This window comes from Strigops habroptila, chromosome 8, assembly GCF_004027225.2.
Source record: "Strigops habroptila isolate Jane chromosome 8, bStrHab1.2.pri, whole genome shotgun sequence".
Taxonomy (NCBI): domain Eukaryota; kingdom Metazoa; phylum Chordata; class Aves; order Psittaciformes; family Psittacidae; genus Strigops; species Strigops habroptila.
The window spans coordinates 3,128,641-3,154,352 of record NC_044284.2 but is presented as its reverse complement, the minus strand read 5'-3'; the positions used below and the strand labels follow the sequence as shown (position 1 = coordinate 3,154,352).

At 38.5% G+C, this 25,712-nt stretch overlaps 2 protein-coding genes across 6 annotated transcripts in view; one reads left to right on the top strand and one right to left on the bottom strand.

Annotated features, from left to right (window-relative positions):
• ODF2L (outer dense fiber of sperm tails 2 like) overlaps positions 1-25,712 on the top strand; it is a 50,499-nt gene that overhangs the window by 2,379 nt on the left and 22,408 nt on the right. For 4 of the 5 annotated variants that reach the window (XM_030496326.2, XM_032920138.1, XM_030496325.2 and 1 more), the window contains exon 3: positions 1,755-1,881. The gene's annotated coding sequence lies outside the window, so the exon portion shown is untranslated. Of the gene's footprint in view, positions 1-932; positions 1,002-1,754; positions 1,882-25,712 lie in introns of all 5 variants that reach the window. The other variant, XM_030496327.2, reaches the window with a different exon arrangement.
• On the bottom strand, positions 4,191-22,747 carry CLCA4 (chloride channel accessory 4). The gene is made up of 14 exons (XM_030496341.1): positions 22,583-22,747; positions 20,623-20,763; positions 20,247-20,397; positions 19,695-19,803; positions 18,793-18,964; positions 16,839-17,066; positions 15,549-15,773; positions 13,990-14,167; positions 12,158-12,264; positions 10,637-10,861; positions 10,233-10,500; positions 8,117-8,281; positions 7,035-7,259; positions 4,191-4,935 (listed from the first exon to the last, which is right to left on the bottom strand). The coding sequence occupies exons 1-14, from the start codon at positions 22,739-22,741 to the stop codon at positions 4,523-4,525; spliced, it is 2,766 nt and encodes a 921-aa protein (XP_030352201.1). The 5' UTR covers positions 22,742-22,747; the 3' UTR covers positions 4,191-4,522.

Sequence of the window (25,712 nt, the reverse complement as noted above, 5' to 3'; positions counted from 1 at the left end):
CAGGAAATGGTGGTTCCTTTCTACAGCTGCTATTCAGAGCCAGAAACATTGTCAGGGACTTGGCTTCATGATAAAGTGATACACCCGGCTCAGGTAAAGAGAGACATACCTAGCATGTGGGGTTAGTTACAAGCTAGATACTGACCTAGAGAGCTCTGCAGGTATATTCAAAGATTCCGTAGCTCATTCTGATAAAATCAGTTGCAAACAGCTGAGGAGTCAGCATCTTTACTGCTGCTACCTGTGCTGGAGGAACAGTACTTTCCTTCAGAAGTGTAGGGTAGACAGCAGGGCTGGTCATTTGTAAAAGTGCTGGAGTATAAGCCACGAGAGAATCTACAGAATTGTCTCAGGCTGAAAAAAGAAATTGAAGCATGCTATGGCCTCTCATCTCTGATGATTATGAAAAAAGTTGGTGACCAGTGCACCAACAGGTATGGTGAACACCATACTTTGCCTACTGCCTCATCTTCAGCCTTGCTTATAACATATTCAAATAGAAGAAATAACCTTTTACAGCATGGTACTGTTGGATATAAACAGAATGTCCCTGCCTATGATCAGAAGTAGAATTTATGTAGAGAGCTTCAATACCATTACTTAGTAATAATTGGAATGAGGGTTTTGAGGATTTCTGATTACAATTTCCTGAAGTGGGAGGCAAGTAAGACCAATGGTTAGAGTTGCTGTAGTTCTAGCCTTTTATATCTCTCCAGATCATCACATTGGTCTACCTAACTCTTGATCGTGTAGCTGTAAAGCTTTGCAGCGAAGTATTACATTGGAATACACTGTAAAATAGGGTAAGAAGCTTGAGATCTGTAGGTTGAATGACTAGATGCTGCAGCACAGTTGCTGTTACTAACTCCACTAACTTTGCTTCTGTGTCAGGCTTACCAGTAAAGAAATAAGGTTTTATTTCTTGTCATTAGACTTTTCTTGAGAAGCTTTATGATAATCAAGAGTATTGAATATGTGTGGAATCTTGAGTAGTTTTTAAGGTCGATTTGCAGAAACATTATAAGCCTGGCACAGTTTAGTATGATTTGGAATGGCTTGATAGATAACATCCATTTTTATTTTGTTTATTGACCTTGCCATTAAGGTGTGTTTTAATTTTAAGGAATGTATGATTGTTTTAAATTATTTTAATTTTAAAACAATCCTTTAACTACCACTTGCCAGTATCTAGTGTATCCACAGGGAGGGCTTCCAGTATTCTTTCCTTGATGCTAATCAGTGTTGGACCGCATCCTTAAAGACTTATGCTTACAAACAAATCCAGACCAACTAAACAAAATTATATTAATATAAGGCTTTATAGTTTAATGAATAAAATACTTTTATATAAAGAATAATAGCTTATAACTTAACTGTTTCTAAGCTGACTCCCAGAACTGCTTTCTGACTGTATGAGAAAGTAGTGTTTAAACCAAAGGCTTCAGAGTCAAAGATTTAACAAAGACAACAACAAACCCCAAAATGTCTCCATAAATCAGTTTATATCATTGTGAAAACACATTAAAATAAATAAACACATTTTTGTAGCATGTGTAATCCCAATAATGCAGTACCTATATTGGAATTCATACGTATTTAGTTCTGTAATACATTGAGTTATATGGGTCCCAGCTCGTGGTGTTGTGTATCTACACTGTTCCTCTTCCCATTCATTATTATTTAGCTGCAGCATATATTTGCATAAAGCAGCTGTTTGATTAATTTTTATGTATTTATGTAATCTTTTAATGCAGTTAAGCAGAAGAAATTGAAGACTTCTGGCAGTGTATTACCAGTCACAGCTCTGCAGAACTCCAACTAATACTTTGAAGAATAGCTGCAATCCAGAGTTTCAACATAAATGTGCATGAAAATCTGAAGGTAAGTTTGATTTAACATTTATTAATGTAGTGAAAAGATGTATAAAAATAAAAGGAGAAGAATGTGTCATTTAAAATGAACATTATTGAATTTTAACTCTACTTCATAGTCAAAACTTGTTCTACTGAAATAGGTAAAGGCATTTGTTTGTGTGTGAGTGTATAGCTTCTGTGCCAACGTTAACAACTGCGAGCTTAGCTTGGTAATAACCAGGCAAAGATTATAAAATCAGTAGTGCCAGCTGCGTCGCCAGTGTACAATCAGGCTTTCATGAAAAATCTGGGGCCTGGATTTGACAGAACCACAGAACAGCTGTTCTCAACAGCAGCTTCCGCTCACAAACTACAGCTATCCCAGGGAGAGTTAATGCTCTTTTTGACATTAGTCCACTTTTCTACTGATCCTTATGGCAGCTGTTGCTGTGCTTCCCTAAACACTTCAACAAGGGTTGACTAGGACTGCAGGCAGCAACTGGCAGAAGAGTCAGTCAGCAAAAGTCTTGACATTTCAGGGAACTGGACTAGGTAAATCATGTGTTCTTTTTGTGATCTTTGTCCTTTCAGTATCATACTTCCTGGAGCCACAGCGGTTTAGTTTGATACCCAGGCAGGATCATAATTTGGTCCCACACGCCAGCTGTCTATCTTAGAAGAAGCTGTTTATCTTATACTTGGGGGAAGGTTGTATGGAAAATTCTATAGGCCATAACTGGCCCCTAGGGAAATAAAAATAGAAGTTTTGGGATTTCTTCCTTTTACTCTACAATGATAATTTACTGACTGGAGGTATATTTGCAGCTCTTCACTTCCCTGCTGATGACTGCAAGAAAGTTGCTTTATCACATGGTACTACCGTTTCTTTACAAGTGGCATAGGAGTAATCAAACTTACCTTCTTCATGGAACACCATGAGGTCTGTGTAGGAGGCTGGAAGCTTAGATTATTTTAAGAGCATTGGGAAGACCATATTGAGGAACAAAGCTTATACAGTTTTGACTTTAACTATCAGATCTTCTCAGGCCAGTCTGAACTGGCATGTGGCGGTTGTGTCAGTGATTGGGACCCCAGCCCACATAGCTTTTGAACATACATACTGTTGGTGTAGACATAATCATTGAAATCAGTCAGAGAGTCTTACCCTGTCATTTTGCTTGTCGTGAAAGAGCAAATTTTGTCTGTGTTTTGCAGAGATGTTTGGGGGAGTACTGAATCCTGTGTTACTTGAACAGAGTCCCTCAGAGTTTTTACCATAGCAAGGGTGCAGTAAACTGAAGCTCCTAGTTACAATAAATCTTCATGCTCCTATAGTAAGAACCAGCCTCAAGTGCTAAATTCAATCTTCGACTATTCATATTTGATTGTACTTTTAAATATACGTTTATATCAAAGTCAGAACATCCCAGAGAGCGATGCTTTGATCTAACTTGATTTTTGGAGCGTTTGGGAAAACAGTAAGTTTTGTTGGAGCCCACTAGATGTCAGTGCCTCCACACCATAGACTACTCCAGCTCTGCTTGCTAGGCAGGTGGGACGGGAGGTCTTCAGAGTAATGGATGAGTAATGGAAGGAGATAGGCTATAGCCTATCTGTCATACTTTTACATAACCCTAGAAAATAGTTCCAGGAACAATGCTGCAACCCATTTATTGTGATTGTGTGTATGATGTAGTTCCTACCAAACAATTTATATGCAGTAGAAATACTTTAGGGACTAAGAAGATACATCAGGAGCAAATAAAAGGGAATATTTCTGAATAAATGGACATTCGGTGACCTGAAATCTGTTAGAGGGAACCAATATCAGCAAATAACACTTTGATTTCTGACTCTTCTCCAAAGGCGTCTCTCTCCTCTAAAATGTGACAGCTATTCTGGCCTTGATAGGAACTAAAATTCCAGCATTTGTTATTGTTTGGGGAAATGGAATTTTAGATCTGAAAACATATCCAATAGTAAGGTTCATTAAGAGATGAAGGTAGGAACATTTTCCATGTGCTCATTTGCATTTACTCTGCAACTCTCATTCTGGAAGTACTTATATACTCAGCTCTTCTACACACCTGTAGATAGACATACTTCAATACTAAAAAAAATAATCAGCTTGGAGATACATATACTAAAACATTTTTTGAAAAACAAACAGCCTCGAGGTACATATTTTTGTTCTCAGCTCAATAAACCTAACTGAAAACACATGAAGTATATATAGGAAGTCACTGCACTAACTGAAGGTGTTTCTGATCTCTTTACCACCTTGCCTTACTTGATTGTTATGTGGAGAACAAGAATAAGGAAAGTCTCATATTCCTATGCCTTCTTTATTTAAGAGAAAAACCTACATTACATTGGAACAATATTGCAACAGAAGAGTTAAGTATTTTTATCACCTAGAAACAAATGACAGTACATATATTTAAATATATTTTTGAGTAAGTGCTTTCATGTTTAACATTTAATCAGTGTACATGGACTTGAATATAAGATACTTTTGAACATTTACATCTATAAGCCTATCAGAAAAGACAAATACATCTGTTGGAAATCAGTGCTCTTATTTTTTTTACGTACAAATACCTCTTTCCCTACTTTGAAACTTGTGTAGCAAAAATTACAGTAAATTCCTTCTATTTTTTCATTTTATTTTACACACGCTTTTGCATTTTTTCAATATCCAGTCTTCCCTTCTTTCTGCTAAAAATATACAGAGTTGCATTTACAATAGTACACACAACTGCTATTGCCACCATTACTGCAATGCTGGCACCGTTATTGTTGCCTTGATGGTCTAAAGGCACAAATGCTTTTGAAGGAAGGAACCATGTGGTTTGAGCTATATTAGACACCTCTGAAATCAAGTTGGTGTCATCAACAGCACGTATAGCAAAGTAGATTATGGTGCCATTTTCTGCTATGAAACTTTCTGGTTTAATTTCAAATGATTCTTCTCTACCAGCTTCCTTAGGTATGAGATCAGAGCAATTCACAGAAGTAGCACGATCAAAGTCATTCCGTAGGTCCAGAAGATTTTCACTGCTTTTTATTATGTAGTGATCAGCTAAGGGGGAAAAAAGGCATGTTAAGAGCAAGCACATATAAATGTTTTAATATCCTTGCTTGCAGTGATAGTATAGTAGTTCTAGAGCCATTTTGTAAAAAAAATGTGCTAATGATTCCTGTTTTACTGCTGACTATTGCTCAGCATGGAGGGTTGGCAAGTTTGTTTCTGTGCCTTACTGTCAAAGGTCTATCATGGCTGGGTCTGGGAACTCCTTGGTTAAAAATTGAAATTGAATGTGCCTTAAAGATACTATTTCACCAGCACTCCTAGCTGTGTGCACATCTGTGCAAAATGTAGCCGAATGAGAAACTGTGCTGTCCAAATACAAACAGAAGATGAAACGGCAATTAAAATATATGTGTAGATAGCAGGGGCAGGCCTTGCATCTGACCTGTATTTTCTCTTAGCACAAGGTATGTAGTGAGGTGGGGTTGGTCTCTTCACTCAAGTAACAAGCGATAGGACAAGAGGAAACGGCCTCAAGCTGCACCAGGGCAGGTTTAGATGGAGATGAGGAACAATTCCTTCCTCAGAGGGTGCTCAGACATTGGAACAGGCTGCACAGGGCAGTGCTGGAGTCACTGTCCCTGCAAGTGTTCACACACCGTGTAGACGAGCTCCTCAGCTAACCTCTAGCTAATGCAAGGAAATGCTTGTACATCTCATCTGGAATTAGTTTTCATTTTTCCTGTACAACAACCTTAAAAGGAGTATTTTGGGTAGAACATTACTGCATATCTGTGGTCCTTTTACATCTTTGTAAAGAGACTAAAGCTTGGTATTGTCCCCGTTGGCTGAGTCTCTTTTTTGAATTATGCACAGACATGGACTAAGACTTATTGCTCAAGTCTCTAGTGGTTGTACTATAATTTTATTTGATTTGTTTATAATATTCCTTGGTTCACTTGTTGGTTGTTTGGGGGTTTTTTAGCATGAAAAACAAGGAGAACTAAAACAGGTACCGTGCAACAGGGTAACTTTCTGTTTGGTTACGTTTTCAGGTAGGAAAGATGTAGCCCTCACCCCTGAGTGGTGGTTCTGAGGGTATGTCCTTCCAGATAATGGAGTATGCCTTGGGCTAGAAATCCAGACGTGTTTTTCTAAACTGAAGAGGTCTGGAGGACTTATAAACTTCCAAAAAGTTCTGTTCCTGCCTTTGTTTTTGCCATCTTATATGACCTGGGTGAATCACTGGAGCTTTTTAGCAGATAGGAAATCAGTTCAGAAAGTGAGCATAATTAGACTGCTTGAGCTTCTCATAAAGCCTTTTAGGACTTCTTGACAAAGGAAAACAATAGAAAGCTGAGCAAAACTTTTTTTTAATGTGCTTGAAAGCCTGAAAAAACATTAGGTTGGTGAGCTAGGCAGAGCAGAGGTCAGGTTTTTTTCTCCTAGGGTAGTATTTCTTGCCTAAAGTATTATTTATCTGCCTTCCAAGACTCTCCTATAAGTGTATCATAATTCTATAAAGTAGAAAAAGAAACCAACAAAACCAAAGAAAAAACCAACCATGACATCTAAGAAAACCTCTCTTTGCCCAAAGCTTGGTTTTCAGGATGATGTTGTCTAATGTACAAAGTAATAAGCACTGATTGGATAACTATTCTTTCCTCTATTTTATTTTTTTTTCCCTGAATATCCCTCATTCACAAATAAAGTATGTGGAGAGAGATTTTTCTTTTCAATCTTATGGATGTCTGACTGCTGTTACAATTATACACCCTGTCACAATTTCTAGAAGTAGTAACCAGTGTAGTGTTGCATTGTGAATCCTACCTGACTCTAGCTTGTCACTGCAACATCAGAAGAAACCCACCAAAAAGGAAGGATGGCACATGAATAATTTATAGCCCCATGATTCAGCCCCTATTTTGAGAGACTTGCTGTTTTCTGAGCCTTTGAAAAAGGGCTAAGAATAGTATACACATGAAGTGATGTATCCTTTATGCAACACAGGTTTTTTCTGTCTCATTTGATCTGACATGGTTTACTGTGTGGTGTCCCTGCCCATGGCAGGGGGTTGGAACTAGATGATCTTAAGGTCCTTTCCAACCCAAACTATTCTATGATTCTATGAAATGTAGTGTCTGGCTCACCTTTTCCATTGTCAAAGTCACCTCCTGGAGCTGTCCAAGACAACACTATTGTTTTGTTTTCTATACGAGCATGAAGGTCTGTAACTCTACAGGGCGGATAAATAGGAGCAGGATCTCCTGTATTCACTACAAGAGAACCTGTGGAGATTCTGCTGAAACTTCCCAGCTTGACTTGGATTTCTTTATCAGCAGATTCAGGTCTTGGTGCAGTCATGTAAATTTTACCTGTTTAAAACATATTTCAACTTTCATTGTGACAGAACTCCGAATTGCATTTTCTTTGCATTTTTATTCTCTCTTCTCATCCTATAAGTTTTCTTTAGCTTATTCAAATCTAGTGGAAAGTTAGTGAAGTAAAGACAGAAAATAAGGTGATCTCAGGATTCTCAGCATAAAATTTAGGAAACCCCAAAACCAGACAAAGTCTGAAATGTATAAAAATTAAAAATTATGCAACCAGTAAAGCAGGTTGCAGATGTTGGTGAGCCAAGGCTGCAATAAGATAGTTTCATCCATCTCTTTACTCATATCACAGGCCTTAAGAGAGTTTTGGTTATGTAGACTATACTTGCTGAGGTTTTAGACAGTTTTTATGCTGATTTTTCTAAATTTCACAATGTAAAAGTGTAAGAATATTAAATTGTGACAACTTTTTTCAGCATTAAGATGAAAAAGTACTAAAAAATGAAGACATCTCAAAAGCTGAGATTTCTAGCAGCAATAGTTTGTATACTAATATTGCATGCTGAACTTATTTAGCCCAAATCCCCATTTTAAAAGTCTCAAGAAGGACAGATTTGAAATTCCTGCTGAGAGATGCTGAAATACAGATTCTGAGCAATATTTATCCTTCTCATGGCTGTAAAAGAAAGTAAGAAGAAGATAAATAGTTAAAGTCAAGATTTTATGCTATTCCTCTACATAGGAAACAGTAGTTGGAGATGGTTTATTTTGTTTGGGCTTCTTTTTTTTGCAGTAAGATGGAATGCCATTTTTGTGAATCTAATTGATCTCATTTGCTAAACCTTTACACACCCCTACATACAAATCAGGCAAAGAACTGTTTCATACACTCTCCGTACCATTTTCTCTGTAGCCTGGATTATACGAGGCTCGATTTTGCTTGAGGCTAAGTCTGGTGGTTGCATTTCTCCCATGGGCCTTCACTTTTAGACTGTATCTTCCAGTGCCTTGTAAAGAAGTAAAGTATCTCGAGTAGATTCCATCATTCTTCATCATGTCAGCACCTTGGTATAGAATTATTGAGAATTAATAACTCAAAATACCTGCTGGTAAACAGGGTTATTTTTGTTATTCATACATAAACATAAACCCTGAACATTACTATGCAGAAAACCTGGCAGTGTTTTGTAATCTGTACATCTTTAAAACCAGGAGTGGCCCCACTTTGACAACCTGTGTTTCATATGTATTTTGTTAAAAAGAACCATTTTGCAATAACACTTTTAGGTAAACCTCTTGTTACTGTATGGAACCACCAAGTTAATACTTATTAGCCAACTAGTAGTGGATGTATAGATGTACTACATCTACATAAAGCACCTTTAAATTGGAAAAGTGTCATAATTTCATATTTGGCCAGGAATTTATCAAGACAGGATTCCTTCTCTTTAAGTGAACTTTTGCAGTGGTAGCTGACTGGCTGCAGTAGGTGATCTGCTGGTGGCATCCAGGCTCACAATTTTAAAGCCTGGCAGCAATGTAAAAACTTCACAGGTTTCAGAAAAAAGAAGATGTTTAAGAAACACAGAATAGCACACTGAAATCTTTTTGTATTTTTAAGTACAGCAATATGAAAGCAAGGACAGAATTAGGAGGCACTGCTGGCTACTGCTGAACTTACAAAGCTACAGGTCTACAGCAGTGGTGAGAGAAAAGGAAGAGGAGAGTTGAAAAGAGATTGAAGGATGCTGAATGCCAGGAATGTCTTACTATTGCTCTAAGAAAGAGTATTCTTGAAAATAATAATTATGCAATTATTTAACATAAGAGATAAAAGTGCAAGGTCCTGCAGCTGGGTTGGGGCAATATCAGGCACAGCTACAGGTTGGGTGGAGGGGTGATTCAGAGCAGCCTTAGGAGAAGGACTTGGGAGTGTTGGTTGATGAGAAACTGAACATGAGCCGCTTCAGTGTGTGCTTGAGCCCAGAAACCACCTGTGTGCTGGGCTGCATCAACAGGAGCGTGAGCAGCAGGTTGAGGGAGGGGATCCTGCCCCTCTGCTCTGCTCTCGTGAGACCCCACCTGCAACACTGTGTGCAGTTCAATGTAAGAAGGACATGGAGCTGTTGGAGCAAGTCCAGAGGAGGCCACGAGGATGAGCAGGGGCTGGAGCACCTCCCGTATGGGACAGGCTGAGAACATTGGGGCTGTTCAGCCTGGAGAAGAGAAGCTGCGTGGAGACCTCAGAGCAGCTTCCAGTGTCTGAAGGGGGCTACAAGGATGCTGGAGAGGGACTCTGCATCAGGGACTGTAGCGATAGGACAAGGGGTGATGGGTTCAAACTGAAACAGAGGCAGTTCAGGTTAGGTATAAGGTTTTTTACTGTGAGGGTGCTGAGGCGCTGGCACAGGGTGCCCAAAGAAGTGATAAATGCTCCATCCCTGGCAGTGTTCAAGGCCAGATTGGACGCAACCTGGTCTAGTGTGAGGTGTCCCTGCCCATGGCAGGGGCGTTGGAAGGAGATGATCTTAAGGTCCTTTCCAACTCTAACCATTCTGTGATTCTGAAGCTAACATTTAGTGAACTAATTTTAAGACTGAAGTCCAGCTTCATAGAATATGAGATGGACCAACAAAACAGTTTATTTTCCTTTTAGCTTGCCTCTTGAGGGCAGATGATTACATGAAGTACACTTTCAGAAAGTATATATGAGCAATATACCTGTACCATGCACAGTTCTTCTGCTTTCACCCTCAGTAATAACACAGGAAAGAAAGTGGGACAATTTTGCAGGTAAAGATGTTTGTTAAAGGTCTTTGTTTTCCTCAACGAGAACAAGCTTTGTAGCTTACTTCCATCCTAAACGGTAGGATTCTCTGAATCCCTTTTCATTCTTTTCTTGATACAGTGCATAGCTGTGCCTCAGTGCTTAGTGATAAATCTGAGGGAAACTTGCAGACTTAGATTCCAAAATGCATAACTGCAAATGTTCTTGCTATGTATATAGAATCTTACCTGCGCCATTATCAAGAAGTTCAAGGGTTACTGCTGCAGCATCATTCTTCTCTATGGTGGCTATCACAGTTGCACCAAGAACAGGCCAAAACCCTTGGCTAACCTCTGCATAAACAACCACTGGATTAAATGCTGTATTTGCCCTGTTCATGTGAGCTGCAGCAATCACAGGAGAAACATCAAAACACGCTGGTCGAGAGGTAGCTGTTATTAATACAGCTTGAGTTACTGTATGAACGTTTTTAATATAAAACTGCCAATCACCCACCTGTAAATAAAATACAAAAGTATAAAAACTAATGAAAAAGCTTCATGTTCTAACAGGGCCATAATAAAAAAATAATTGAAGAAAATCTGTATGTAGTCTATAGGGAATGTTAGCTCAGAAAATGTTCAGCCTTTACCTCTGCAGTGCCATTTATACGGAGTCTAGCTGTGTAGGGGTTTGAATTGTCAATTGTAAAGTCTGAGCTTCCATATTCTTTTCCTTTGGGGTCCCTCAGGAAAAAAACTGGCTGAGACAGGTTCCATGCAATGCTGAAGGAAGTGTCATTTCCCACAGTTTTGTCAACAGGCACAGTAATATTCATCCATGCAGAATGCTGAACAACTAGCTCTTTGCTTTCAAGCTGTGGTTAGAGAAATAAAACTTGTCTTATTGCTGTTTAGTAAAGAAGCATTTAACGTATTTTCAGAGTGATTCCTTGTCCATTACACAATATGGTATCCATTCACTGCTGGCTTAAAATGGATTAGTCTTGGAGGAGAGAACTGAAAAGCATTTATGCCTTTTGGAAACTACTATGAAAAACGATCCCTGCTTAAGTATTTCTAGCTCAGAGTTAAATAGAGAAGATGGGAGACTTTCGAGTTCTGCTGTCTCTACCTACAGGAAAATGAAGAGCTATTTTGCCAGCTGTTGAATGAAGAAAACTAATAAAATCCCAGGTTCGCTTTATGAAATGGCTGCTTGCATAATAATATTGATTTCAAGTGTAAAATTATGGTAAACAGAATAAGTTATAGTAAGTCTTTCATTTCTGTATCTATTTATCTGCCTATCTAAAGCATTGTGCCAGTAAGCTGTATTTCCACTGCAGTTTGTCTGCCTCAAAATCCTGAAAGAGAAAGAAAATATCTCCACATATGACTGTAAGGCTTATGAGTAGAGAGGGAATAAAAATAGAACAGAGGAGAATATATAGAAGACAGAGGTAAAGAATATTTCCTTTATTCAAATTGAAATAAAATTGTGCAATTTCCTCACTCCTGTTTTATGAACAATCAAGTCTGCAATTAAAAAATACCCTGTCATAAACTTAGTTCTTTTTCCTTGTATAGGTGGGACAAAAGAGTCAACTGAAGGCAGTATAACAACTCAAAATATCCCAGACCCAATTTTCCAAGCTACACTAACTGCTGCTTATAATCTAGCTGTCTTTGTGAGTAGTATATTTTGGATAAAACATAAGACCAGATCTGCGTTAAAATATTGACAAAATGAGGAATGCATTGCTAAATTCTAATTAACAGTTGTCCTAGATTAAAAGTCTAAAAGTTTATATATTAAAATTATACATATGGCTTAGGAGAGAAGTTGTATTTTTAATCGTATCTTTGTTGCTTAAGTTGGACTGTTAAAATGCTCTAAAAGATAACGTTTCAGATAGGAGTGAACTGAACATCCTGCGGGATTTCTGCTTGCTTTTCTCTCAGTCTCTTGGACTTTGATTTTTTTGAAATCAAGGATTATATAAGTTATGAAAATGATATATTTATTTCATTGAAGTGAAATATAGGAGATCACTAGGAAATGTACTTGGTTTTTTTTCCAAATTGAGCCACTGAACACATTAATGTCTAAATTCATTCAATTACTGATCATCTAAAAGCATAGGAGGAAACAGAAGTGTTGAAATTCAAACCTGAATAGATTGTTGAGAAATATCTCCATTTCCTGATGTAATTGCATTGAATGCATCAATTAATTTGCTGGGGACAACTCCATCTTTAGCACAAAGCTTTAAACCTCCTGAAAGATTAGAGCAAAAGAATTAGAAATACTAATTTTGACTCTAAAATTGCTATGTTTTATTTGACTTCTGGTACTGAATGTTCTACTGAGGCAGCCAATTTGTTACAAAATCAAAATGTATCTTTTTATTAATGTGTTAATGCATCATGGTAAATTCTGGTTCGTGCAATCAATTAGTTTTATCTCTCATTGGTAAAGATGCAGGATGTCATCGAGTACAGCATTTTTAGATTTCTAGTGCTTTTGGAGTCACATATCATCCTTTCAGTGAAATTCTGCTCTGGAATACCTCTGTAGGAAGAACACAGTGGCATACCATGTTTTTTTACTCTTAAAATCCAGATCATCTTTATTTCCATTATTTATGAAGTTTAGATCTCTTTGGGTGCAGTCTGAGTTCAAGCAGCTCTAGTCCGCTGGAAGTTCTCATACTAGTGCAGTGCTATTAATGAAGTCATTGTGAATATGGCTTCATCCTGTTCTACTGAGGCTCGTGCCTCACCATCTGCACTTCAGATTGCAAGTCTCTCAAACTAGGATCATACATGCCAGACATAAACTGAGCCATCGCTGTGCTCCCAACTCACAGGTCATCCCAGAGTGGGGGAGTGGCTGCTGAGCAGTGCTGAGCCCCGGGGAGCTGCCCACAGCCCCTCTCCCTACCACCTAATGCCTCTCGCCCCTGTCCCTCTTGCACAGGCTGACATAAGGTGTGCAGGTTACATCAAGTCTATGGCTCTGTCTCATGAGAGAACACGTGGAGTCATGTGAGCTGGAGGAGGTCTTACTGGAGAGATCTATTTAGTAACTTTGCAAAACTGACTTTTGTTTCTAAGCAGGAAGACCTACTGGTTGAAGACCAGCTGAAGGACCATCTGGGTTCTTTCTGCCTCACAAATCATTCTTAATAAATTCTCCATAAGGGAAGCTTAAACAACAAATTCTATCCTAAAATACAAGCCAGGACAGACTCCACTCTGGACTCCACCATTGTCCTTGTCATGTTGATCTAATGATGTCGAAGAGTATAAGGGCATTCCAAGTTACTTAAATTGCTAAAACAAGTGGATTGTACTCTGAAAATGCACAGCATGTGCACCCTCAAATAAGAATCTTTATTCACTGTATTTGTCTGGAGTCAGCCTGCTTTCTAGTTCTACTGAAGAAGTTCTCATTCTTCCCTAGCACTTGCAGATGCAGTAGCATGAAGCAACACCCCTATGGATAGTTTTTAAATGGTTGTTTTCAAACTAATTATGTACCTTCAGCTATGCTTGCTAATGACAAGGGCGGTCACTGTGCTTACAATTTCCTAGCCAGTGCACTTCAGCTGCAACAGCTGGAGAAAATCATTGTTCTTTAGGTACTAAAAAATGCTTGTAAGTAAAAGCATCTAGAAAGTTCTAGTCACTGCATGTAATGCCAGAAATAAAACTCTAGACATTTCATGCTATAGAACAATATCATAAGAAAATCTCTTTTGTAATAGGGTATTGTCATGTTTTAAACCAAGACAGCTCTTAAAGGATAACTATGGATCTGAAGAGTTCTGCTTGCTTGCATTAAAAAAAAAGTGCTCATGATAACAAAATTTCTTTAAAAATAAGCCTGTTCTAAATTTCTACATCGAAATCTAGAATTCCAGACCCATGGCACTGCCATGCTTTTACATTTTCATACTTGAACATGCCAGAGAGTGAGAGTGCATTTTAGCCTATTTACCTGTTCGTTCCGCAAGTTCTTCTAGTTTTTTGTCTGCCTGTGGGCCCAGTGCAATGGTGTGAATTTTAGTCCCACTTTGTTTCACCAGATTATAGCAAGCTGCTATACCTGGGTCCTCTCCATCTGTCAATAACACAATTTCTGAACCACATGTAGTATTCATTTTATTTGCAATTACCTGCATCAAGAAAAGAATTCATGATATAAGCAGCAGAATAATTTTGGGATACTAGTTTAAGCCAGGACACAGTCAATGTATGCATTTGCAGCTGTTAACTTCAAATACAAGACAGATTTATTCTTTAATAAGTGTATGAGTTTTTACTTAACACTAGAACTATGACAATATTAATTATTACAATTGATATTGCAAGCTCTAAATGCTCCGATTAGTAAGTGTTCAATTATAAATAGTGAATATTTAATATATGCTTTCCTGGCAGAAGAAACTATCCCAAATCAAAGATGTCAGAAGCATTCTGCCTGTAGATGCTTTGCTGATTCAGGGACTGGATATTTAAGGGCATTATATTAAAAACTTGTGTCTGCTGTCTGGAACTACTCCAGTCAAAATTTCAGGAGTAGAGGAGGACAGACTTCTGCCTAAGGATGGACTCTGAGCTAACTGAAGGAGGGGCAGGAAGGGGTAGGAGGCAGTCAAGGAGGCCTTTGTCCTGGCTGTTCCATCCCTGTCTGGTTGCCAGTCATCCTTCTGATGTCCTTCTGTCCTGAGCCTCCTCTCTGCCCTGGAATCTCAGCCACCTCAGAAGTCTCATCCTTCTCTGTACAGGAGAATTTATCTCATTCCCTTTCTTTCTTTTTCCTACATGCTGCTCCTTATTTTCAGTTTTGCATCTGAATAAGGTGACATCTGGGACTTCAGACTGCCAGCCCAAGGAATTAAAACAGACAGATAAATAATAATCATAGAATCACAGAATGATTTGGGTTGGAAAGGACCTTAAGATCAAGTAGTTCCAACCCCCTGCCATGGGCAGGGACACCTCATCCTAGACCATGTCGCCCAAGGCTCTGTCCAACCTGGCCTTAAACACTGCCAGGGGTGGAACATTCACAACTTCTTTGGGCAACCCGTTCCAGTGCCTCAGCACCCTCACAGGGAAGAACTTCTGCCTTATAGCTAACCTGAACTTCCCTGTTTCCCAGGCTCTCAAGCTCATGAGATGTATGTGGTTTCACAGTTTTAGGGGTTTGATTCATGACTACTGAACTGTGGGAATTATTCAAAAATCTAGATCATTCTTGAAGTTCATTTTGGAATTTCATCTTCTTTTTCAATATCCTTTTAAAGCATGGACTTTAAAGCACATCTGGACTGTCTTCTGATAATACTCTGTCCAATGCCATATAATGGTAATGCCAAACAGTTTCTATACCAAATTTTCTCCTGATAGATTCAAGAATCATCTTATTTTTCTTAACTCTACCATATTTTCTCTCTTAACTCTACCATTGCATCAGACATCCATGTTCAAGTATGTTTCTCACTTCTTCCTCATTTCCCTACATCCCAAGGATATTTCCACATTGTACTTTACCTGAAGTCCTTTATGTATCCCTGCACAGATATTGGTCAGGCCACTAGGAATTGTAGGCAAAAATTGCACAAGTTTTTGGCGTGCCTCATCATTGGTTATTTGTTGCAGAGGAGCTCTTTCATCTGCATCAGAGTCAAATGTGACAATTGCAACCCAGGAGCCGGTTTCAACAACCCGGAGCAGGTACTGCTCTGCAGCAGTACGGAGGTTTTCCATGCGGTTGTGCTGCATGTGAAAAAAACCCATCCTTAGAATGCACTCTCTTCTGAAAAGCTCTGACTATGAACACAAAGTAGGATTTATTGATGTCAGGTTGTAATTAAAAGCTGTCTGCCATAAGGTAACTCGTGTATGCTCAGTTCTAGAAGAGAGGAGATGTAAACCATGTCCTGGTATTGTGAAAGCGCAGCAAACTGCAGCTTCCAAGAAAGATGTAACCTGGCAAAGTCCATCTTCTGATGTTACGACTTCATTCCTCATCAAGATTTTTGTCACTTTTTATTGGTTTTGATAGCATGATGGCAATGCAAAAGGACAAAACCTAGGATGCATGAGCGGTAGATTAGTCTGGAGACTAAGTATTTTGAAAATAGAAATAATATTAAAGTAAAATTATGGCTATTTTAAATGCGAATATTTGAAGGGATTACTGAAAAGAAAAGTTGTGTTTTCAAACATTTATCATAGAGGTTTGAAGTCTATTAATAAATCCTGAGACAGCTGCCTTACCTACCCAGATAATATTGTCATCTTTCTACAAATGATCCAATATATACAGCTTTATAAAAGTATGAGGATATTTATGGAAATAAGCATATATTCAGGAATATTTACTAAACCTTGCATCCATAAACAAGCTCAGTATCTCATGCCACAGGAAGTTGTGAAAGAATAAACCTATGCAAAGCTTTATGGAAAAAAAGGGAAAAATAACCCCAGCTCTGTTAAAATGACATAACTTTACCTTTAGTTACATTCTTGATTCCAAAGAGCAATATTGTAATGAGGAAAGAACACCTAATTTATTGATGTATTATGACCTACATATTTACTTTAAAATTTAGAATCATTCATAGCAAAAATACAATGTGAAACTCCATCTGATATATTGCTGCTTGGAAGAAATACAAGGACATTTTCATTCTAGGTCTGAACAAAGGAAAGAAAGGATATAAAACTGATATTTGACAAGAAAAGAAAGACCAAGTCTGCCCTACAACTCTCAATACTTTCAAGTGATAGCTTGTAGGAATTTTTGCTAAAAATTGCTTATAAAATGCATGTTCTTACCATTCTCATGCTCCCAGATATGTCCAGTACTAAAGAAATTGCTCTGTCTTGGGCTTGCAGTAGCCTGAAGGTAGTCTCAGAGGGGGGTGCAGAAGTATTTAGAACAGTCGAGTTGCGAAAGTCATCAGATTCCATAATTATCTCCCACATGCTTTTGTGGTTGCAGATCTTATTCTGCATATTTGGAGCCTCACTATTGTGAGTGTTTTGATCACAAAATTCAACCACCTGGAAAGTCAGATTGAAGCTGATAATAATTCTGAACCCAACAGTATAAGCATAAGAAAATATCTCAGAAAATAAGAAGTTTGTGGTGGGGGACAGGACAAAGGGAGGTGTTCTCCTCCACTGAATGTACTCTGTGCCATGCTGCCTGGCCAGCCACGATCTTAGAAGAGGCAAGCGAAGAAAGCTCCCAAAGAACTTACCTCAGATTCTACATAAGCACCAGCGTGTTGTGAGATGCAGAAAGAAAGCATCTGTGACTACTGAGATCCTTGGAGTAACTGCCTCGTGGAGGTCCTACTAGATTTAAGCCTGCTAACGTAGATATTGTGGCTGAACAGCATGGAGGTCAGTTCAGGTTAGCAACCTGAATATTTAACCAACTTCTTGGGTTAAGCCAGTGGTCTTGGACTGGTTCATGTAAGCTTTCTTGAGTCGAATAAGGAAATATACAAAAGATAGAAAGTCAAGACTTTGAGAGAAGCAGGAACTAATCTTTTAGATGTCTCAGGATGGCCATGGCATACTGCTAAGGGAAGACCATGGCCTTTCATTGTGAGTTAACCATGGAGGGCAGGTTAAGTACTGCACTTCCTCCCCTTCCCCAGTAGGATGGGGGAAGAGGAAAGGAGGAATAAAACCAAGAAAACTTTAGTGTCAAGATAAAACAAAAGAAAGCAAGAAAAAAGTTGTTTAATAAGTGAAGGATAAGTGAAAGAAAAGAAACAAAATAAGTGATGCAAAGGCAATCTCTTACCACGTCCCATGGGTAGACCAATGCCCAGCCAGTTCATATGAGCATAGGATGGCTAAGCCTCCTAAACCCCCCTCTTTTCCATTTATTGCTGAGCATGACTCTATATGGTATAGAATATCTCTGAGGTTAATTTGGGTCATCTGCCTGGTTGTGTCCCCTTACAGCCTACTGCGCACCCCCCAGTCTGTTCACTAGTAGGGGCAGAGTGAGAAAGAGAGGGCCTTGATGCTGTTCAGCTAAAGCTAGCACATTAGTGTGTTATTGGTACTCTTTTGGTCAAAAATCTAAACCACAGCATCATTTGATCCATTATGAAGAAAGTTATTGTATCCTAACCAGGCCCAGTACTCCCATAAAGTTCTTGGAAAGAGCTTGCCCAAAGAAATAAGGTTGATAGCTGGAGGAATTGCGATCCCATAACACAGAAACCTAGCCTGCAAGGAGACTGTCCATGCAGCTAACCCCTGTCCCACACAGTGGAGCTGGCATGAGGAGGCCTGCCTGCTTGTCCTGGCTATTTTCAAGACAAGTGGGCTGCTGCTTCCCTGTTAAGGATAGATAGACAGACCAGATTGCTCTGCATTGGAGTGTAATAGAGCTAACCAGGTAACACAGTTCAGGTGTCAGTTTTCATAAGGAGTGATCAAAAACTACAGTTATCTTATGGACATGGCAGTTGGCAAGAATGCTTCACTTTTATGCCTGTTGAGCTGATTTTCCAAACACAGAGCAAGAAGGATGCTGACGCTGCTGTACATCTCTCCCTTATTGACAGGAAACAGCTGTCAAATACTTTCTAGTAGCTCCTTTGTCTTCCATTTTGAGCAGATTTCAATAGAACTGATAGCATCCTCCACAGTCTTTGGAATTAATTAAAGAAGCACCTGACTGATCATTGTCCCCAGCAGAAATTACTGGCTAGACCCTGAATGTTACTAAACTCTAAGTCCACAAAGGTATAGTAATACTTACAGAACGTGCGTATTGCATATACATAACAGAACATGAGATATTTTGTCGTATATCTGGAATAAATACACATCCTTTTTCATATAGCTGACCATCATATCTACAGCTTCTTGGCTTACATATGTCTCCGCTGCAGTCTTGGAAAACAGGAATACCAGTCACACCAGCTGGACAGCTAAGGGAAGATAAGCAGGGCTGGTTAAGAACCCAAACATATAGTCTGTAACTGGTTATTTATTTGAATTTTGACTGCCCAAAGCCAAATGGCTGTAGACACAGCACTGTACTAGGCACTGCACAAGTCCATAGGTAAGCTGTCTCTGTGCCTGACAAGGTCCTTAAACTAATCTAGAAATAGTTAAAATCATAAAACACTTGTGGTCTTTCGTGATCTTCCTTGTGATAATCATAGGCTATGCAGGAAAGACATCCTGCTAGTAATTGCAATACAAAAGACTGTATTGGTATGCCTGAGCTAGGAAAAAAGGCAAGCCTGAACTAGTTCTCTACATGCATTCAGTTATTGTCCTTCTTTGTAGAAACTGTTTAAAATCACAGTGGTTTCAGTAGGCAGTTTCAGTGCTGATGATAACTGCTCTTTAATAAAATCAGGTCAAATAAATATGAAACAAATAGTGGCTGAAGTCTGCAGTTGCACACAGAGCAAAAGATTGTCCAACCCTCATCTGCTGAACATGTTACAAAACAACACCAAAGGCAGCTGTGGTTTTCTGGGCTGCAGAGCAGGCAATAGATGTTGCTGGCTAAGCATCTTTCAATCACACAAGCAGGTTGTGGACACTCAGTATAGTACAGACTCAACACAGATGACAAATGTAATGAAAAGGTTATTGAAATGTTTAAACCTGAGTAATGTAAAAGCAGAAATATGAAAAAAATACTACCTTGTTGCTTGAACAGTTGCATTTCCAGACACATAAAAAGGCACGTCGTTACTATATTCATCAAACACCCCCCACCAATAGTGAGCCCATTCGTGGACAAAAACTCGACCTATTGAAATAGAATAGCACATGCATATTCTAAATAAAACTGTTTAAAAGCTGCTCAATGTTTTACTTAGACTTTTGAACAATTTAAAGTAATTCTTATCTGAGGTAATAGAGGAAGATTGTGAAATATTTGCTAATTAAGGGATAACCATTTAAAGTTTTCAAAGGGAGGAACAACTTCTGGATAATGGTGGGACTTGATGATTTTAAAGGTCTTTTCCAACCTAGTTGATTCTATGATTCTATGATTCTATGGATCCAGTGTTTGAATATTTAACTTCAGACACTTCATAGGTATTTACTACTTCTGAAAAACACATCCCTCAGAGGTTTTTTCATTTTAACAAGCAAATTGAAGTATCCATATTCATTATTCACTGAGGAAGATCTTGGCTTTTTTGTATGAACAGTAAAACAGGCAATTAAATTAAACAGTAGTATTACCTTTTTCTCCATAAACATTAGTCAAGTTTTCATTTAACAGGAAGTTTGGTGTGAAATGGATGTACCGTCCTTTCACCTTGCATCCTTCATACTGTAAGGTATAAGGATCATCTACATGTTTCAGGTAATAGTCTGCTATGATGACATCTGCCTGAAAAAGTAAGACCAAAGTTATACATGACATGACTGTAGAGAAGAGTTGGGTTATTCTTGTTGAATAAATTCAGTCCTGCAATTCTTTTTACCCTACAAACACTCTCAACAATTTTGAGTAAGAACTTCCAATGTTAGTCCTAGATTTTGCTGTGATTTGTAATGTAGCCTTGTCAGTCTAGCTTTTCCTTGTTCTAATCATAAAAGGTTCTCTAAATCATACCTGATCGTATGATTCTGTTTTTACTCGTGAATAGTTGGTGTTTCTCTTCCATGTTTTAGGAATTATAATTTTTACAGACTTGAAGAAAAATCGATGTTTTGTCATTGCAAACAAGTGATTAGAAGCATTTTTAATCATGTTCTAGGGAATGAAAGAAAGCAAAATATCAATATCAACATTAGTATTAAACATTTGACTGTACGTGCAATGAATAATTGAGCCTTGTCAAGAAACAGCAGTGCAGTAAAGTAGAAGTACATAGCACAAGACTAAGAAAGTATTACAGTCTTTGCTAAGAAAAGAATAACCAAAAAAGCCCAGGACTAAGCTGTAATTCTTGGAATCTCTCAGCAGTTCTATAATCCTGCTTTTAATCAGAGATGGTGATAAAACTCCCACTCTAGCCTTCATGTGAGATGAAAACTACTAAATACAAGGATGTTAGCATTAAATTCATACTGGCCTGACAGCACATGTGGGCAAGATTCAGCATTGCACCTGCTTTTCATTTATCTCACCAATGTCATTTTTTTCCTCAAATTCACTGTTTCTCATTTCTTCTTATTTGTATGATGGCTACTATATGCTGTCATGACTTTCCTTTCCTCTTGCTCTTTCACCGCTTCTCTTGGAGTAGAGGCACCAGAAAAAGCTTTCTCTTTCTCTATTTTTCTCTCCACTAACAACCAAGTGTTCAGTGGGAAAAAAACAATCAGGAAGGAGGGCACTGAAATCTGTCCCATAGACTTTTCATCATCTAAGAAACAAGCTCAGACAAGAGGCTTTGGAATCGAATATCCATGTTACATGTATATAAAAGTCACCTAAACGAGATTTCTTGAAGAGATTCAGTTTGCCAGGACTGAGAGTGATAGTGAGTACTAACCCATGAGAAGTTAAGCAGTAACGGGACGTGCCACTTCAGCTGTCCCCATGCAAGCCCTTGCCTGCTCTGCAAATGGAACAGAGCAGTTTGAGTAGCTCAAGGGAACTGAAGAATGGTGTAAAAGCAAGTCTCATAAGGTCAGCTCTAATGTGAATTTAGTATGTGGTAGGTATCTCACAGTAACATTAACCATCACTCATACACTTCTACCCTAAAACACACTCAGTGGTTTGTTCCTTAATCAAAATTGAGCGATCTAAACTCTACTTACTCTTAAAAATGGGGACAGCCAGTAACTGGTGGTAAAAAGCAATCAGATCCACTTTTACTCCATGTAAACCTCCTCTCACAAGGTAAAAGAAATCTGGAAATGTTAAAAATTTTATGGTATCCATCATACTTGGTCTTAGAGATGACATGGGACTGACGAGAGAATCCTACACCAGGTCTCGTAGGCATTAGAAATACTGCAGAACTTGGGCATTTGTCAGAAATGTCCTGTTCAGCAGGTTTGCTCTAAAATGGTTTCACTTTCTGGAAAACAAGTTCTTTGCCTTGAGACCTGGGCAGCATTCCAGGGGAATTTATCTATTGAGGCAGCTATGTGAATTGGAATAAAACTTAAGCCCAGAAATGCCACTAAACCTAACCTCTTTTTCTTGGTTAGTTTGGGGTTTTTTCTCATTTACAATTTTTAAAGGAACATTATGAGACATACTACCTAATGAAAGAACAGTAGTGTAATCAATGGCTATTAAACAAGCATTAGTAAGACATTCTTTCAGGTAAACATAATTTGGAAAGCTACTTAAAGGAATCTCACTCTGCCTCCCAACAGAGATATTACAGCGTTGTCTGAGGGAATTAGTGCTCTTAGTAGCGATAACATACGGCAAGACAAATTAGAAATTACTATTTTAGTAACTACGGGATTGATCCATGGTTAATTCAAAACAACAAGAAAAAAAACTATTGACAAGAGCGAGAGCTGGACCTGATTCATGCTACTTTCCAAGCAGAAAAGTCAAGTCACAACTGCCAGGGAGCAAAGCATATAAATGCAAATGTTCTTACCATTGTGTTCAGGATTATGTTGGCATCTTCTGGCACCACGGGATTAATTGCAACAACCAAATCCTCATAGCCATTCTCATTTAGCCATACCACAGAACCTTTTATCAGGTGCAAGAGCTGAAGAGATAGCACAAATAACAGACTCTGAATCACCCCCATTACTTGTCCCTGCCTGGGAGATTCTTGGATAGAAAAGCGATGGCTTATCAGTCTTATTTATATGACTGCCTGTAACACAAGAAGACTTTGTTATGATAACCCAGAATAGTTCACCTCCCCCATCCGAGTATATAGAGTCCCAAGCACATCTTATCTTCTTGTTACAGCAACTGGGATAGTTTGGTTCTTCCCATCTGACTACGCGGAGTCCCAAGCGTGTCTTATCTTGTTGTCACAGTAACCCGGTGTCATCCGCTTTCCCCCATTGCATGGGCACAGCGTGACAGCCAGCTGTGGATCTCAGCATTCAGACAGCAGGACCTGCATTACATCAGTGAGTTTGCTAATGAGCCAAACAGCACACCTCATCTGCATGATGTGTTAACCAGCACAAGTTTTACTATCCACCCCTGCGGTGCTTTCCCTTAAGCTTCACTCCCAAGCAGGTCCCCACTTTGATTAATGTCAGTGTCCTGGGGCTCCCACTGTGGTAACACTACACTTTCCATAAAGTCAAAGCTTTCACTCCCTGAGGGATTCACACCTTCTCTTCACTCCAAACACCGCCTTTGTGTTGAAAAGAGGTGCAACAGTTTGCAAGAAGACACTGATGTCTTCTATGCAAGTACAGTTGTAGCAGATATGTTGGCTGCATTTAGTTATGTGTTAATTTTAGGAGGAAATAGTTTATATTTTATTGTGAACTAAAAAAATCCAATTCAATTTTCTTATGCCTCTTCAGGTAATCTGTGTTCTGCTATTTATTTCATAAAAGAGAAATAATTGCAAAAGCACACTTGGAATTTCCTGGGAAAAAATCTGAACAATGCAATAATTATGTAATGTGGAATTGAAACAATAGAAAAAAAACCCCAAGATTAGATCAGTGAGACAGTAAAATGCTGATAAATTCTATACTTGGGATGTAAAATCTCACATTTTAAAGGGCATTGTTTGCCTTTAGATGAATAACCAGATTACTCTGTGTGGCTCTGCCGTGTCTCATCATCTTTCGCTTCATACTCGAAGAAACTTGTCCAATAGTGACTTTGTATTTTACTCCAATTCCTTGTTAAAGTATTTCATAGCATCACCCCAAACCCTGACTCACAATCCGCTGAGAAATGTCTATTAGATGATGATTCCCTACCAGACACTTCTTGAGATCTCTCAGCTAGGTAGTTCCTAATTTCTATAGGAGGTGCTTGGTTAATCCCACATAGCACTATATTTGGAACTGGGCTATCACACAGTAATCAGGTCACAAATATCTCATGATATAGCTGTATTGTTAGGTAAATTCCTAATTGCATTAAAATAATAAAAATGGAATGAGTGTGCTACTGATTGACGCTGGTTATATTTTCATCCTTTAATTCATTATTTATAGAATTCTGTGTAAATAATTTCCTGAGGCAGTCCATGGTAAAATGATGTTATCATCTTTTATTATGGCTTAAAGATCAATAGTTTTACATGGTGAATGGAATCACATCAGCTTTAGGTCCCAGTAGTACTGCAGATATTATGAAGGAGCCTCCTGCAGCTGTTCTGTGGAAACCTCCTCTTCTGATAGGAATATCATGTTTAATAACTGAAGGTCTTGATGGGTTCATCTTGATTTTACCTAAAGCAGTAAAAAATGCAGATTAATCTTGACTATAAGCATACTCTTGTAGTAAGTATGCAGGTGACCTGAACTACACCTCATTTATATGGTTTTAAATCTGAAAAATCCATTCACCTAAATTAAGTGCAATAATTTCTACTGCAATAGCTATCTCTTTAGACTTTCAAGAGTGCTAATTACTAAGAAAGCCAATATTAAATTGAAGTAACTGTTACTTGTTATAATTACAGGAGAGTTTAATTTACTAAAACTTCAACAGTTTTTAATTTACGATGACTGATTATAGTACTTCAGTTAACAGACCTACAGGTATTCTTTCCACAGGCAAAACACAAATCCTGCCTATCTATTACATAGATACTGCTCTATTACAGAGTTCACAGTCTACTTGAAATATTCTTCTGGAGGATGCTGACTTTCCTGGTTTTGAAAAGCATTCAAAACTAAAACAGCTCTTAGTTGGGCTGCTGTTGCTCTAATGCTACTGCTAGTATTTATAGAGGAATTTGATGTATACAGGTGCTGGAATACATAATTGTATCATTTTCTCTGCATTACTTCACAGTTCTGATTTCTGCACGACCTGGTATAGGCATGGCATGACTCCATGGCACTGCAGGTTGTGGCACAATAGTTCTGTTAGCTTGGATGTGAACGTTCAGGCTGTATCTGCTTCTCTCAGGGAAAGCAAACAAGTACTTGGAATAGATCCCATCATTCTTAACAATGTTAGAACCTAGGTATAAAAATGACATAAATTAACATCAAACAAAAAATGGTTACATTTATTATGCTTTTTAGATTAGTTTATCTAGAAAATAAGAATAACAGGAAAATTAATCTCTGATATGGTGAGGCACTGGAACAGGTTGCCCAAGGAAGTTGTGAATGCTCCATCCCTGGCAGTGTTCAAGGCCAGGTTGGACAGAGCCTTGGGCGGTATGGTCTAGTGTGAGGTGTCCCTGCCTATGGCAGGGGGTTGGAACTGGGTGATCTTAAGGTCCTTTCCAACCCTAAGTATTCTATGATTCTATGGTATGCAACCTGTACAGCTCCTGTTTTTGATGGTATGTTAAAGCTGTTAGAGACGACTGCAGTCTGAAGTAAGATGTCTTTTTGTACTGTGTTTTAACTCAAGGAAATGCAAATTTCTTAACAAAATCATCTGTTATTTCATTAGAACCTAAAGAACGGATGGTTTTCAAAATTGGTCCAGTTTTTAATTGCTTCCTATGTGCTTCTGTGGTCACATATTCGATTCTGCAGATTGGTTATGCTCACTTCAGAATTCAGCCACCTATGATGATAAACAAATAGACAAAAATCAGAAGTAAGCAACAG

Bases quoted from the DNA above. Each gene is read 5' to 3' on its own strand.
- CLCA4 (XM_030496341.1), bottom strand. From the start codon at position 22,741: ATGGGGGTGATTCAGAGTCTGTTATTTGTGCTATCTCTTCAGCTCTTG. The intron at 20,398-20,622 runs GTATGATTTAGA...TTACTTTTTCAG, and splicing joins AAACAGAATCATACGATCAG to GCAGATGTCATCATAGCAGA. The intron at 19,804-20,246 runs GTAATACTACTG...CTATTTCAATAG, and splicing joins TAATGTTTATGGAGAAAAAG to GTCGAGTTTTTGTCCACGAA.